The sequence below is a fragment of the Octodon degus genome, unplaced genomic scaffold, assembly GCF_000260255.1.
Source record: "Octodon degus isolate 3935 unplaced genomic scaffold, OctDeg1.0 scaffold00027, whole genome shotgun sequence".
Taxonomy (NCBI): Eukaryota; Metazoa; Chordata; class Mammalia; order Rodentia; family Octodontidae; genus Octodon; species Octodon degus.
The window spans coordinates 266,740-281,408 of NW_004524603.1; the positions used below are offsets into that span (position 1 = coordinate 266,740).

The 14,669-nt window shown below is 47.8% G+C and overlaps 1 protein-coding gene across 5 annotated transcripts in view; it reads right to left on the reverse strand.

Annotated features, from left to right (window-relative positions):
* Positions 1–442: 442 nt before the first annotated feature.
* Positions 443–14,669, reverse strand: part of Wdr60 (WD repeat domain 60) — a 76,195-nt gene continuing 61,968 nt past the window's right edge. For 4 of the 5 annotated variants that reach the window (XM_023712919.1, XM_023712918.1, XM_023712916.1 and 1 more), the window contains 8 exons: positions 10,381–10,494; positions 10,222–10,283; positions 9,689–9,740; positions 7,226–7,286; positions 5,113–5,212; positions 4,555–4,686; positions 3,074–3,297; positions 443–963 (listed from right to left, as the gene is read on the reverse strand). In XM_023712919.1, coding sequence (XP_023568687.1) covers positions 738–963; positions 3,074–3,297; positions 4,555–4,686; positions 5,113–5,212; positions 7,226–7,286; positions 9,689–9,740; positions 10,222–10,283; positions 10,381–10,494 — 971 coding nt within the window. In that variant the 3' untranslated portion in view covers positions 443–737. The remainder of the gene's footprint in view (positions 964–3,073; positions 3,298–4,554; positions 4,687–5,112; positions 5,213–7,225; positions 7,287–9,688; positions 9,741–10,221; positions 10,284–10,380; positions 10,495–14,669) is intronic. The other variant, XM_023712917.1, reaches the window with a different exon arrangement.

A 14,669-nucleotide genomic window follows, 5' to 3' on the forward strand; every position in this document is an offset into this window, starting at 1 on the left:
TCCGGCTCCGAGGGCCCAGCAGTGCAAGCCCCACTGCGTCCCCACCTCCCGCTCTGAGGGCCCAGCAGGGCAAGCCCCACTGCGTCCCCACCTCCCGCTCTGAGGGCCCAGCAGGGCAACACCATCCCCATCAGACAGCAGCCTCACCAGACCCCAGCACTGGGCCTCACAGTTTTGGGGACCACAAGCAACCGGCTCTGGCCTGTACCATTCACCTGATGCACCTTGCACAGCAGCACAGATGGCTCCAGGCACCCACATGTGAGATGCAAGACTCAAGAGCACTTAACTTACTATTCCCATAGGAAGCCAGACAGCACTGAAACTTAACACTCAAGGTGTCTGACTCAGCCCTGTGGGTGACATTCAGACCCTCACTGCTCAAGAAGAGCTTTAAGTAAACACAACTGGCAAGGTCATGTCATGCAGTAAGTCCATTTAATCATCACTGTATGCATAAGAAAATAGTCCATTAAAATACACTTCATGGTGGGCTGTTTAAAAGCTAGCATTTTAAAAACCTTCTAAAAATAACCAGAAATACTCTCAGAAAAGAGCATACTGGACATGACTCAGTATTTCCCCTGAAGTTCACTATGTATAAAACTGTTTATTTGTTTCCATTCAAAAATAATGACTGGGAATACTGAAGTCGTCTTCTGTAAGAGAACTGACGTACAGGACACACACGCTGTACGCAGAGCACAGCGCGCACAGAGAGAGGCTGACTCTCGGGGCTACCCGAGCACCGCCCTCCCGACGTCTCCGCAGCCTCTGCGGCCTGGACCCACTGGGGCCTCCTGCAGGAACAGGCGCAGCCACTGGCTCTCCTCTGCCTGGATGGCTGCCCACTGCTTCTTCAGGTACTGCACATCCACGGTGCCCGAGGCCCTGGCCAGTACCAGGGCCAGGAAGCGGTCGCTGGGCCTCTCTGGCTCCCCCATGACAGTCATGGCCACCAGCCTGCAGGTGAGAAGGGACACGCAGGGGACTCTCATGGATCTGAGTCTTCCAAATTGTCCCCTCCCAGAAGGAGGAAAACAAATTGAATTTCTACAAACACCAATAGTCAAGATGAAAAGCCAGACGAGGAGCAAAGGTATGGAAACTGAAAGGAAGCCTTTGCAAACCTATGACCGCACCTTAGAGGTGTGCAGACCAAATGCCTGCGAGGGTGGCTGGGAAGAACATGCAAGAACACACTGGACAGTGACCTCATCTGCTGCTTTTCCCTCCCACCCGGCTCAGAGTGAAGAGCCCTGGGATGCGCCCACCCCCTACCCATGCGGGCCACGCCCACCTCCACCCACGCCAGGCCACACCCACTCCTCCCCACCAATCCCACGCGTGCTTTTTTTTTTTTTAAATTATTTATTTTAACATTTATTTATTGTGTGTGTGTGTGTGGCCAGCTCAGCCCACCAGGGGGCGGGGCTGGCTGGCATGTGGTGCTGGGGGATCGAACCGCGGTCCCTGTGCTTTGTCAAGCTTGTTCCAAGTAGGTGCTTTAGACCACTGAGCCATCTCTCCAGCCACGTGTGCTTAAGGCAACCTTATCCCCTCCACCCAGCTCACCTCCCCCCATCCCACCCTCCTGGCCCATCCCCAAGCAGAGGCGTTCAGCCCGTCCCACCAGCCCCCCGCTCCCACCCTCCTGCTCCTCCAGGTGGGCTACAGCCGCCGCGGCCTGAAGATGGAGCCATTAAGAGACGTGTAACTGGCACCATCAGGAAGAGCCGCAGGGCTTCAGGGGTGAAGGTGGCTGGGAAGAACATGCTGCCACACACAGGCCAGTGGCTTATCTGCTACCTCAGGGGAGGGTAGTGTGGGGACAAAGTTTCCACAAGAGCCAGACAGGAAACAGCTTCCCTGACCACTCTACTGAGCACCTCTGAGGAACACAGGTGAGTCTAGCTGCTACAGCCCAGAAGGCCACACCTGGTGACAAACCCTGAAGGTTTTCCTGAGGTCGGACTGTCAGGCATGGACAAGGTGCAGTTCATGGATGAGACAGTTCTCAGAACTGTCCCTGGACAAGCAGGGCGTGGTGGCACAGGCCTGTAGTCCCAGCACTGGGCAGGTTGAGGCAGGAGGGTTTGCCATAAGTTCAAGGCCAGCCTGGGCTACTTAGTGAGACCCTGTCTCGTAAACAAAAAAAGAACTGTCCTTGGACAAGGGGCAGGGTGGACAGAACCAGGCAAAGAGGGCAGAAAACTCATATCCACCACACAGATGCCAGCAGCTCTGGGCACTCTCCAGGTGGCTGCGGCCTGCATTCAAGCCCCAGGAGACGGGACCGCGGGCACCCAGCACACTGGGGTCTGGCTCTGGGGCTGTCCAGCTCGAGTCTGGCCCGCACTCCCGCCTTCCTGTTCATTTCTTTCTATTTGGTTCTTTACAGCTATGAAAAAATAATGCAGCACAAATACCACTTCTTTAGCTCAAGCACTTCTGCAGGAGAAGGAATGCTGAGTCCTCCAGGACTGCCCACCTGCTCTCACTCTTGCCGCCCGAGGCTCCTCCTGGTCATCACCCCAAGTCCCACAGCAGCTCCACCCACACAGTCGGTGCTGAGTAAATACTGTCTTGCTTAACAGATGGCTTACTCACAGGCCTTCAGGAGGAATGAGCTGCGGGTGCGTTCGTATGTGTTCATCTGTGAATCAGTCTGGGTTTATGATCTTTGGGTTTGCCTTTTTAGACAGGGTCTTGTTCAGCTGCTGAGGCTGCCTCAAACTTGCCATCCTCCTGCCAACTGAGAGGCTGGAACTATGGGTAAACTGGCTCCTGGTGAATTTTTAGTAATTAGGATAATGTCGATATACCTAGCACTCAAACTAAATAAATTGCATTCTTAACTTTTTGCTAGGTGTTGTTAGTACATCCCTAACATTCTGCTAAGCTGTCACCTGGCTTTGGCCGCTTTTACCCTCCTCTTTACAAAAGGGCAGTGAAATTCCTTCTCCAGCCATCACAAACCTTCACAGTAGGAGAACTGGACACAAATGGGAAAATTCCAAGAAAAGAAGAGGCGACTAGACGCCTGCCCTCGGAGCTGCCCGGCTTCACTCGCCTGTCGGGAGAGACGGGCTGCACAGCCACAGGGCCCAGGTCACTCTGCAGGAGGTCCCAGACATACACGGTGGACGCGGCATCCCGCACCAGGAACACGGCTGGCCTTGTGGGTGACCACTGCAGGCCGGTGATGGCGTGGCCCGCGGTGCTGCTGTTCCACTGGGCCAGTGGCCACTCAGTGCTCATCTGGTGCAGCCGAAGGCTACCGTCTGAGCAGCCAGCCTGTGTGACAGAAACAAACATTAGCTTCTCCCTTTGCAGCTGCAGCAGAGCCACCTGGGGCGGTTCCAGAGCGCTCACTTCTTCACTTTGCACAGCCCGGTTTGCTGACTTTTCTCTGACGCAGAGCTGTAAGTTAACACTGACCTCCTGAGGCGCGGCGGCGAGCACCCCTCCAGCTCCCACCCAAGAGTCGCACAGTGGTGACTCCAGGAGCAGTGCTCATTTTCACGGAGCTGAGCCTCACTAGTGCAAGCGCAGGACATGAAGCTGGGCTCCCCGGAACTAAGCAAATCACCTCTGCAAAAACTGCATTGATAATGTGGTCATATATTCTTACTGGACTAAAATTTTCAGAAAACAATTAGTGGGTGTAGTGAAAGACCAAATATTTAGCTTATACAGTGACAAGTAATCTTTTACATACTCAAAGATAAAAAAGAAAATCAATGAGACTGGGAGTAAAAAAAGATATAAAAATCAACTTTTTGGGGTTTTGAGACAAGGTCTTGCTATATACTTCAGGCTGACCTTGAACTCACTATGCAGCCCGGGCTGGCCTCAAAATTGAGGTGATCTTCCTGCCTCAGCCTCTTGAGTGATGGGGATTATAGGTGTGTACCACCTTAACTGCTTAGAAACAAATTTTAAAGCCTGGCTTTAAAATTTAATTAACATTAAAGAGTTAATGTCCATCACACAGGAATGGGAAGGCACTGAGGACTGGGTCAGTACTACAGAGCTGGCTGACATGTAATACTTGTCTGTTAGATTCCAAATAATCAGCAACTGAAGAAAGCATTTCTTAAGAGAATCACATTCCTGAGCTAATTTGTTTCAATTTCTTTGTTATTTTAACCTCTTACTTCCTCTCCCTGTCTTTTTTAATGTATTTAGGACAGGGTCTCACTACACAGGTTGGACATACTCCTGTTTTCAGCCTCCCAAGCACTGGGATTACAGGCGTGTGCCACCACGCCCAGTCTCAGCTGCTGTCTCATTGTGCCCTGGGGGCGGGATTGAACCTGGGAAGCCCTGGGAAGCCGCATCTGCCTAAGCAGGGACTTGAATCCCCTGAGCTATCTGGTTGGTCTCAACCTCATATGTGCTTTTTCTAGACCCTGAAACCTAACATATGATTAAGTTGTAGTCCCATAAATGCTCGACATTTAAGACTTTCCAATAGACCAGTGTAGCCTACTGCCCAAACAGGCAAATATGCACAGAAAAGAACTGGTGCTGTAAGAAACACTTTCTTACCAAGAATACTGGTTCTCCAAATGGTGAGAAGTCAATCACGTTAACTTTCACTGGTCTTAACCCGCACTGCTGAGGTTTGAATGACTTGGGAGACACTCTCAAATCCTGCCTTGTGCCATGAATGAGGAGACCCTGGTAGTAACAGAAAGACCAAGAGAAGCATGAGGCTGGGGCAAGATGTCATTCTGAAAACAGTGACAACGCTGTGACCAAAAGCAGCAGCAAGTTCATCTTAGCGAGAGACGGGAGCCACTCCCAGAGTCTTGGGACAGCATAGAAGAGCAACAGCAATGTGTGTGTCACACGGTGTTGAGGGGAATAGCCCCAGAGAACCAGAGTGGCTACCAGCTGACGCAGCTGAGCCTGGGTGTGGTGGCGCACGCCTGTAATCCTAGTGCTTGGGAGGCTGAAAACAAGAGGATCACCATGAGTCCGACCTGTGTAGAGAAACCCTGTCCTAAATACATTAAAAATGTCCTAAATTAAAATCTAATTAAAGATCCCAAACTAATAATCTAATTCCAGGAGGGAAGAAGAGAAACACAGAGCATCGCTCACCACATCTGTGCCAACCACGAAGTGACTGGGGTCTGAGGGCAGGAATTTGATGGTCAAGGTTTGTGCGGTGCCCCAGGACTCACTACCTTCATGAGAAAGACTGAAAAAGAAAGCAGGAGAAAGACGTGCACTAACAGTGTTTGGACAGGACATCCTGTCTGCATCTTTACTATGGATAATCACTAAGAAGATAACAACGTACAGTGTATTAATTATTGAAACTGTCCTATTAATCAGTTTTGAAACTGTCTCATTGATATTTGTTTCTCAATTAAAAAAAAAGAAAGCAGGGATGAACACATTTGTTGTGAAAGCTGGACAGTACACTTACTTACTGAACACTCGCTTGGTCATTCCACACCACAAGACCCAGGCGAGGCTACTTCATAGCCTCTGATTTTTTTGCGAACCAGGGGTTGAACTCAGGCCCTTGTGCTTGCCAGGCAAGTGCTTATCCTAGTGAGCCATCTCCCCAGCCCTTACAGCCTCTGATGTAATCACTCTGTCTCTTATTCTTTTTTTTCCTGCTCATGTGGCTTGCTACCTGCTGCAGGTAATCCTGTTCACTCATTCTTCCCTCAGCTCTAACGTGCTATTTGACTGTTCCATAAGTAATGGTTTCATTTCTGAAAGGATCTGTAGCTTGTACAGCGCCCCGAGTTCTTTGTGTGTTAGGTGTTTCTTATGTACAGACACATCTCTGCAGACCACTTGTGGGAATCCCGTGAGCCTCAGCGTGGGAGTAGCCCTTGCTGCCTGGACCCTGCGCCTCTGCCCACCATGCCCAGGTCCACAGGCCACGCCCCCCCCCGGGTACAGTGAGCACTTCTGTTGCTCTCACACTGAGGGACATCACTTTTCACCTCCTGGACCCCAGCAAGGCAGCACTGCCTGGTCCGGCCAGACCTCCAGCCAGGGGCACAAGGGGAAGGCCTGTGACGGCCTGTCACGCATCAGCTCTAAGGCTTATGTCACTAACTGGAGTCCCTCCTTGCTCCTGGCATTTACAGGTTTTCCCTTCTTCTTAACAAACACATTCATCTTGAGTGGGGGTCCTCCTTCACACACCCTTGCTTGGAGAGAGAGGCCCAGTTACTCCAGCGGCCCTCCTGCCCAGTCAGAAGCCAGGGTCTGGACATTCTCAGCTCCTCCGCTAGCTCCTCTGCTCTCTCTCTCACCCACGGTACTGCAACGTCCCCATCAGTGGAGAAGGGAGCCCAGCACTCCCGAGGCCCTGCTGTGGTGTCAAGGGCCTCCTGGATGCCTCAGCTCCAAAGCTGAGCCCACCCTAACCTGCAGAACTGCCCCAGAACACCCTTCCTCCTCTGCAGAAAGGAGCCACCACTGAGAGTCTGGGGAAGACGTGGCAGCAGACACTCGGATGCTTTCCTTCTGAGAGTGCATTTACGTGTTGGAGAAATTTATAAAGTAAGTATATACGTGGCATGAGAGAGAAGGGTCACAGCGCAGATAAAAATAGTCCTGAAGAAGCTCAGCAAGGGAACAGTGGGGCTCACGGGTCTGGGACTGCAGAAATCATATGCCAGGCTCTGCAATACATCAGACGACTTTTCAAAACTAAATAACTCGCTTTTCAAATTATATGTAAATGAAGTAAAGTGGACTTAAAATCTCTAAGCAGATGTGGCTTTATTAACATAAATCGGAGGTATTCTGTGCAAGGAGGAGAACTGCACTCAGAGACTGTCGTTTGAGTTTTCAAAGAGTGATTCCCATGTTAACAGCCCTGGGTAAAGGCCAAGGAACAGAATCCTTGGGAAGAAGTCAATATGGAAATGACATTTACACATTTACTAAGAACCTGTATGTCATATTAAGTTATAGGCATCAATTTCTAAATAAAACTTTCTATCAATGTTTCTGGTTCCTGAAACTTCAACTAAGTTAAACTTCAGGATTACACTAGAATAAGATGAAAAACAGTATCAACTGAAAAGATAGGAAGTATCTTTTTTATCAAAACTGTCAGCTGTGTGTGGAAGACAGAGCTGTTACACTGATGAAGACGTGGCACACAGGCGCTCCCCTCGCACCTGCTGTCACCCAGGTCCCGCTGCTCCCGCGGGTCTTTGGGAGTGCGAGGACATCTCACCTGCCACCCAGCTGGATCACAGCACTGTGCACCAATTTAATCCTCCCTCCAGGGATAAGGCCTGAAAACAGACATGCAGAATACAAGTATCTCTTAGCACATGAAATTAAGATTTCTCATTAATTTGTCCCCTCAAAGCCTCATGCAGTCACAGGTGGCGCTTTTATAGAATGGCTGAATCTAAGACTGAGAGTGGGTGATTACTAAATGAGTTAAGTGATTGGCATGGTACTGCCCTAATAATCCTGGTAGCTTAGAGAGATTATAAAAGGGGGCAGAAAAAAACTGACAAGGTTCTTTGCTTGCTTTGCTGCCTTCTTCCTGCCATGACCTGTTTCTTCTCGGTGATGCCCTCTGCCACGCCACCCTGCCTTGGAGCCAGCTGACCATGGACTGAAGCCTCTACATCTGTGAGCTAAACAAACCTCTCCTCCTTTAACTTGGGGTACAGGGTACTTTGTCTTGGCAATGAGAAAAGTAAGATCTACTACTTAAATACCTGTGCTGAGAAATGATGCCACAGTGCAAACTGATCAGCAGCTTCCCTTCTGAGAGGTGCCTGTGTGTGGCCTCAGGTGAAAGGGGTAGGGTCCAGGCCCAAGGGCCTCTTCCACAGATGGCAGTGCATACGTCTCTAACACCCCCCAGTTCACAGCAGCACTCGTCCACGGGAGCACACAGGGCCCCATTTACAGATGACCTGGAGACCCCCAGGCTTTGCCAACAGGCACAGGCATCTCCCAGCTCTGTCAGCCTCGCCAAAAGCCCTGCTGGGTTCCTGGCTTGCTCCCCATAAACATGCAACACAGAGCTGACTTCCCAGGCCCACTACTCTGCTGCTCCTTCCTCATTTTCCCTGGATCTGTGGGCTGGGCTACCCTCTGGCTTTGACTCCTAGTAATTCTCAGTGTCCTCCTCCCTGTTTTAATTACTGCAAAGGCAGGAACAGGAGATTTCAATAAAGACTCCTGCCCAGATGTGGCTGTTGCTGTCACTGTCACAGTCATAGCTGTCACACAAAGTTCAAGCTGCCCTCCATGGAGCGAGGCAGATCATCCCCCTCTCCTTGACCTAGCCTTGGCCCTGGCAGACCCTCTGTTCTAGAAACCATAGTTGCCATCCACCACCCATTTTTTCCTGGTTTTCCTGACACCATGCTGCCACCTGGCTGTGGAGATTTTCACAGTGAAGGAAAGATATGGCTCAGCCTGTGTCTCAGTCTAGTACGATGGTGCTGGAAGCCACCTGGTAGCTGAGGCTTCCAGGGGCACTGTCCCCTCCCCCGTCTGAGAGCCAAATCTGGGTATTGTGGATGAATAGTGCTTTCCAACAGCAGCTTCTAACAGGGAAACACACACCACTGCATCTTCCGGAAGACCATCCCACATATACCACAACACACTTTAGTGCAAATAGCTTTCATGCAGAATAATCAGATTTCCAGCAACTGTGGACACAAACACCAACTCCTTCATCCATCTGTGACCATAGGGAAGCACCGTGGCACCCAATGAACCAGCAGCATGGCCAGCTCCACAGTGAGCTCTTGAGGGTCCCGGGCACTCAGAGGCCCTGGGCACTAAGGCAGAGCCAGTCCATGGCTGGGGTGCACGGAAGTATGCATGCTAAGGAGGTGCAGGAAACCTGGCGCCTGCGATTCCGAGCAACTTGACATCTGGGCCTGGACACGCAGAATGGATACCACGGGAAACACAGTCACTCTGTCCCCAAGGGTCCACAGGGAAACCAGAACACAGCCCAGCCTGGGGCTCATGAGTCATACAGCCACTGCCCCACTCACAGAGCCATCTGCCCTCACGGGACAGCAGAAGATGACATCGATATCACTCTGGCCAAGTTTCCCCAGACCTACCCAGGGACACCCCGGACACAAACAAGGTAAGGCAGTTCTTGTCATTAAAAAGAAAGGCTAGAGGCTGATGCTATGAAAAGAAAGCAGAGGCTGAACACCAGATCGCTTGACTCGGGCAGCAACGGCTGAGCCCCTGGGGTCTCTCAGCCCCATCCAGACTGGAAGCCGAGCTCCACACTGTATACATGGCAAATCTCTCATGGGTGCTCACAGGCTCATCTCAGCTACATCTGCTCCACCTGACAGAGCCCCCAGGCACTGCACACACTCAGGTTACGGGAATGCCTGGGTAAATGCCAGTCCAGAGTAAGGGGGGAACCGCAGCGTGAGCCGGATGCAGAGATTCTGACTCCGAGTGCACCAGGAAAGTTGTACAGGGCACAGACAGCGCCACTCATCCAGCACAGAGCACGAAGCAAATGACAGAGTGGGAACAGCGTCCTCCATGCATGAGTGTGCTCACGAGCTGAACAGACTTGTGCATTCATTTCTCAGCTAGCTAATGCCATACTTCTCAAAGCAGACATTGTCATCCTCATTTCTGTTCATTTTTGTAAATATTAAAATTAATTTTTAAATTTAATAGTTACCTAAATCACTTATTGAACCTGCAATATCCGCCTTTGGCAATTCAACCACCACCTAAAGATGGAATATTAAAGATGAAGGGACATCTCTTATAACTTTGAAATCATTTAGGCAAAGAATAGCTCAATTAAGACATCATATTAGGTCCTACAAATTCAGTTGCTCTGGAAAGAAGACTGGCCATTAACTTTAGCACTAATGTCTTCTATCCCACTGACTCATCCCACTTGATCTCTCTGCATGCCTTGCTCCTACCGAGCTTTATCAACAGCCGACTTCCTCCCCCACAGCAAAAGTCCTCATCTCAGCCCTGAGCCTGGCACTGGTACTGTGTTCCGATCCTAACCCAGGTCTGAGGCCCACAGGAGGTCCCAAACATGCTATGTGTAGAGCTCGGTGTCCCCTGCCGCCCCTCAGCAGCACACCCAGCCTGCTCTGGATCCCCTGTAGCTGACTGCATTGCTGCGCTACCCCTTTGCTGAGCCCCTGCGGAGACACAGGCTCTGCTCTCTACCCACCTGGGCGCCCAACTCACCCACACATTGAGAATCCCGCTCTCATCCAAGGAAGCAATGGGAAATGACAAACTTGACGCTCCTGATGAAAGAGAAATGAGAGGGAAAAGTTGCATTAAACAAGGAAGTCACATCTCATGACTGCAGAGCAAATGCTGGAGGAGGGAAGGATCCTATACCTTCCTGAGCAAAAAGCGGCGAAAGCACAAAGCTCTGCTTCTTGCTTGGAGATGTGGAGATGGGTTCTACTGCCTGAAGAGGACTCTGGTGGTTTACAGATGTCAGGATTCCATCTGGAGATTAAGACACACAGTGCTCATGTCCATAATACACCACACAACCCAACCCACACTTGACAAGAGTCTGTTTCTCTTCTCCTGTTGCTGGGACAAGTACCTGACACTCAAAATGAAAGAAGGAAAGGTTTATTTAGGTCACAGTTACTGGAGGTTTCAGTCCGTACTCAGCTGGCTCCAAGATAGAGCAGCACAAGGCAGAGGGCAGCCTTCATGGCTGAGGCACAAAGCAGACAGCAAGGGAGTGGCAGCAGCTCAGGCAGCTGCCAGCCTCTCTCCTCTCCTTACACTGTAATGCACATTACCTGCCCAGGGCAGGTGCAGTATCCACACTCACAATAATCAATTACAAATTCCAGAAGCCTCCCCAAGATGTCATGAGGCTTTGGGGGGAACACATACACACAAACCCTAACAACATGGATAAACATCAAGGGCTGTGGGTCCGAAAGCCCTAAATGTCCCTCCATCCCCCAAAATCCACACATGCATGATCCAGGACCTTGCTCTCAGCACTACTGGGAAATGGGGACTAAAAACCTCAAACACTTGTGAAAAGGGAAACATGCTCCAAAGATTATGCACCCTCCTACAGCTACTACCATCACTGCTGACCACAAAGGCTAGGAGACTGAAGTCAAGATAAGCCAGCCAAAAGGATTATCTTAAAGAGTGAAGAAGCTCATGCAAAACCACCTTAGAAAAGGAAAGCTCTCCCTGAAACCAGAGTCCCACAGTCCCCTCACAGCTGGGGAAAGATTTGCAAAGTGGAGGAATGCAAGGGAGCCACTCAGGGCAGCACCAGCCTAAAAGGGGAGTGAAATCAGGTGTTGTCAAAAACAAGGCTAGGGGCCAGGGAGATGGCTCAGTAGAATAAGTGCTTCCCTGGCAAGCACAAGGGCCCCGGTTCTGCAAAAACAAAAAAACCCCCAAAAAACAAAAAAACAAACAAACAACAACAACAAAAAAACAAAACAAGGCTAATTGAATGTGGTGGCATAAACGCCTGTCATCCTGGTGCTCAGCACAGAGAGGCGCTGAGGCAGAAGAATCTCAAATTTGATTTCTACCCAGGCAACTTACTGACTCTGTGAAATCCTGCTTCAAAAATAGAAAAGAATTGCTGGAGATGTAGTTCTCTCTCTCACACACACACGCGCGCACACGCGCGCACACACACACACACACACACACACCCCAAGGTGGTTAAGGGACATACCAACTCAGCAGCTACTACTATACAAGCAACACTTGCCATTTCAGGAGTGTACCTCCAATTAACACAGCAAAACTCTTTGACCTAGAATATCCAGCAACAGAATAGCTAGGAGTAGTCAGACTCCATACATAGTTACTGAGATACAAATCAAAGGGTTCTAGCTGATGAAAAGTCTCACTGCCCTGCCAATCTAGGCACGAAGCAGAAGTCAACCAAAGCCCTATATTCTGAATCCAGTTGAATTTCTTCAAAATCAAACCAAATACAAATACCTGATCAGAAATTAAGGAAAGATACAGACTCCCAAAAAGGCAAGAAATAAAATGACAACTGGGGTATGGGTTGGTAGTGAGTCATTATCTTAATAATGCATGAGGACCCAGGTTCAATCCCAGTGAGAACAAAAACAAAAAAACTTTAATAAGAAAGCAGTTAAGGCCCACTGCTGTTCTGCCATCCATGGAGCTTTGGTCCAGAGCAAGGCTGTGCCTGGCCAAGTCCCCTACACTGTGGCATGGGCAGCCAGCACAGGAAGCACTCAGGACACCACAACAGGTTCATCCAGAGGAACCCAGAGTAAATCCACACTAACGGGGGGAAACACTTTTCATACAAACTCTTAATTTATAATTGGCTCTGTTATAGCTATGGACTTTGCTCCTATAGTCTAAAGTACAAAACAGTGTCAATAGCCACCACAGTTGGTCAGTTTCTAAAGTGTACTATCATTATTGATAATTTTACTACTGTAGCTAGGATGTCATCTCTGCTATAAGCAGTCATTCTCCCTTGTGTAAAAATACTGGCAAGTTCTGGGGTAATCACCTCACCACAGCTCTACCCCAAAAGTTTGTGGACTGAGCCAAACAGAAGCCAACATCCTGCACTCAATTAATTGGAAGGCAGGATCTTGGACAGACACAAGCCAAAAGTCTCCTACATACAGAAGATAGCCCTGAAATACAGACCTTTCCTGGAGAGGCCTTGATACTAGTAATACAGTGACACACTACCTAAGCCCATACGGATCATCACAGAAATCAAAATAAAAAAATTTTTGAACCATAAAATGTCAAAGCAAAGGAGGAAAATAAAATCTCAGACCTCTAGCTCACCCAGTACAAGTCCAGGAGACAAAAGCATAGAAGAACTTGGAAGTCACACACCTAAAACTTCTAAAATGACAGCAACTGAAGTAAAAGAAACAACTCCATCAGTTTATAAAGGAAATCAGATCAGAAATAATCTCTCAAGTAAAGAAAGAAATGACAACCATAATGAAAGAATTGCTCAGCATATTTAAAGACATAGATCAAAAAATAGAGAAGCATACAAAAATGATAGAAACTTTTTAATGAACAATACAGGAAAAAATAAGAATGCATGAAACACATTCAAAGAGATATCTAGGAAATTAAAAATTCCATTGAAAATTGGCAAAACCACTTGAATGAAACTGAAGCTAGGCTTTCAGATTTTGAAGACAGGATTACAGCTGGCAGTCATGAAAAGAAAGCTCTCTTAAAAATAACAAAGAACCGGGGCTGGTCAGATGGCTCAGTGGTCTAAAGCACCTACTTAGAACAAGCTTAGCAAAGCACAGGGACCGTGGTTTAATCCCCAGCACCACATGCCAGCCAGCCCCGCCCCCTGGTGGGCTGAGCTGGCCACACACACACACACACACACACACACACAAAAAAATAAAATAAAAATAAATAACAAGGAACCACGAAATAATAATTCAATAGATGCAAAATGATGCAAAGAAAAATAATGTAAGAATAACCAATGTCAAGGTCAGGGATATAGCTCAGTGGAATAGCACCTGCCTGGCAAATGTGAAATTATGAGTTCAATTCCTAGAGGTGAAAATAAAAAAGAAAATACGAATTTTTTGAAAAAGAATAATTCATGTCAAGGAAAAAGCAGGAGTCAACACAAATAACATAAAAACAAACAAAAAAACAAACAAACAAACAAACCTCTTTGCAAAAGTAATAGCAAAAAATATCCCAAGCATGGGATAAGAATCTGACATACAGGCATGTGAGGTGTATAGAACTCCAATTATCTATAATCAAATTAAATCTACACCCAGACACATAATAATCAAGATCCCAGAAATTCAGAACAAGAACAGAATATTAAATGCTATCAGAACAAAGAAACAGATCACCTATAAAGGAAATCTCATCAGAAGCATGGCAGACTTCTCAGCACAAACAATCTAATCAAGAATAGGTTGGAGGAAAGTATTTCAAGTCTTGAGAGAAAACAACTTCCAACTCAGATTGATGAAACCTGCAAAACTATCTTTCAAAATTAATGGACAAGTAAGATGCTTCCAAGACAAAGAACAACTGAAGAATTTCATGACAACCTAACCAACCCTACAAAGAGTACAGAAAGATATTCTAGAACAATATAATAAAATTGACCACAACCCCAAGCAACAACAGAAAGAAACCACCAAGAAGGAGAAACAATTAAACATGGGGGAGAAAGTAGGGAACCAACAGCAGGAAAACAAAATGACAAAGAAAAGCAAATACAAATCAGTTATTACCACTGGTGTAAATGCCCTCAATTAACCAATCAAAAGAAACAGACTGGCAGAGTGGATCAAGAAACAAAATCCAATAATATGCTGTTTACAAGAAACACATTAACTCAAAAGGAAACTCACAGACTGAACATCAAAGAATGGAACACAATGCTCCATGTGAGAGGAATCCAGAGAAAAAGCAGAATTAGCTGTTCTGTTTACAGAAAACGTCAATTTCAAACCAACAGTGATCAAAAGAGGCAAAGAAGGGCACTCTATATTTTTAGGGGGAAACTCCAAGAGGAAGAGATAACAATCATAAATATGTATAAAACAAATATAGAAGAACACAACTAAACAATACAAATAGACAAGAAAACTCAAATGACTAATAACACAATGATA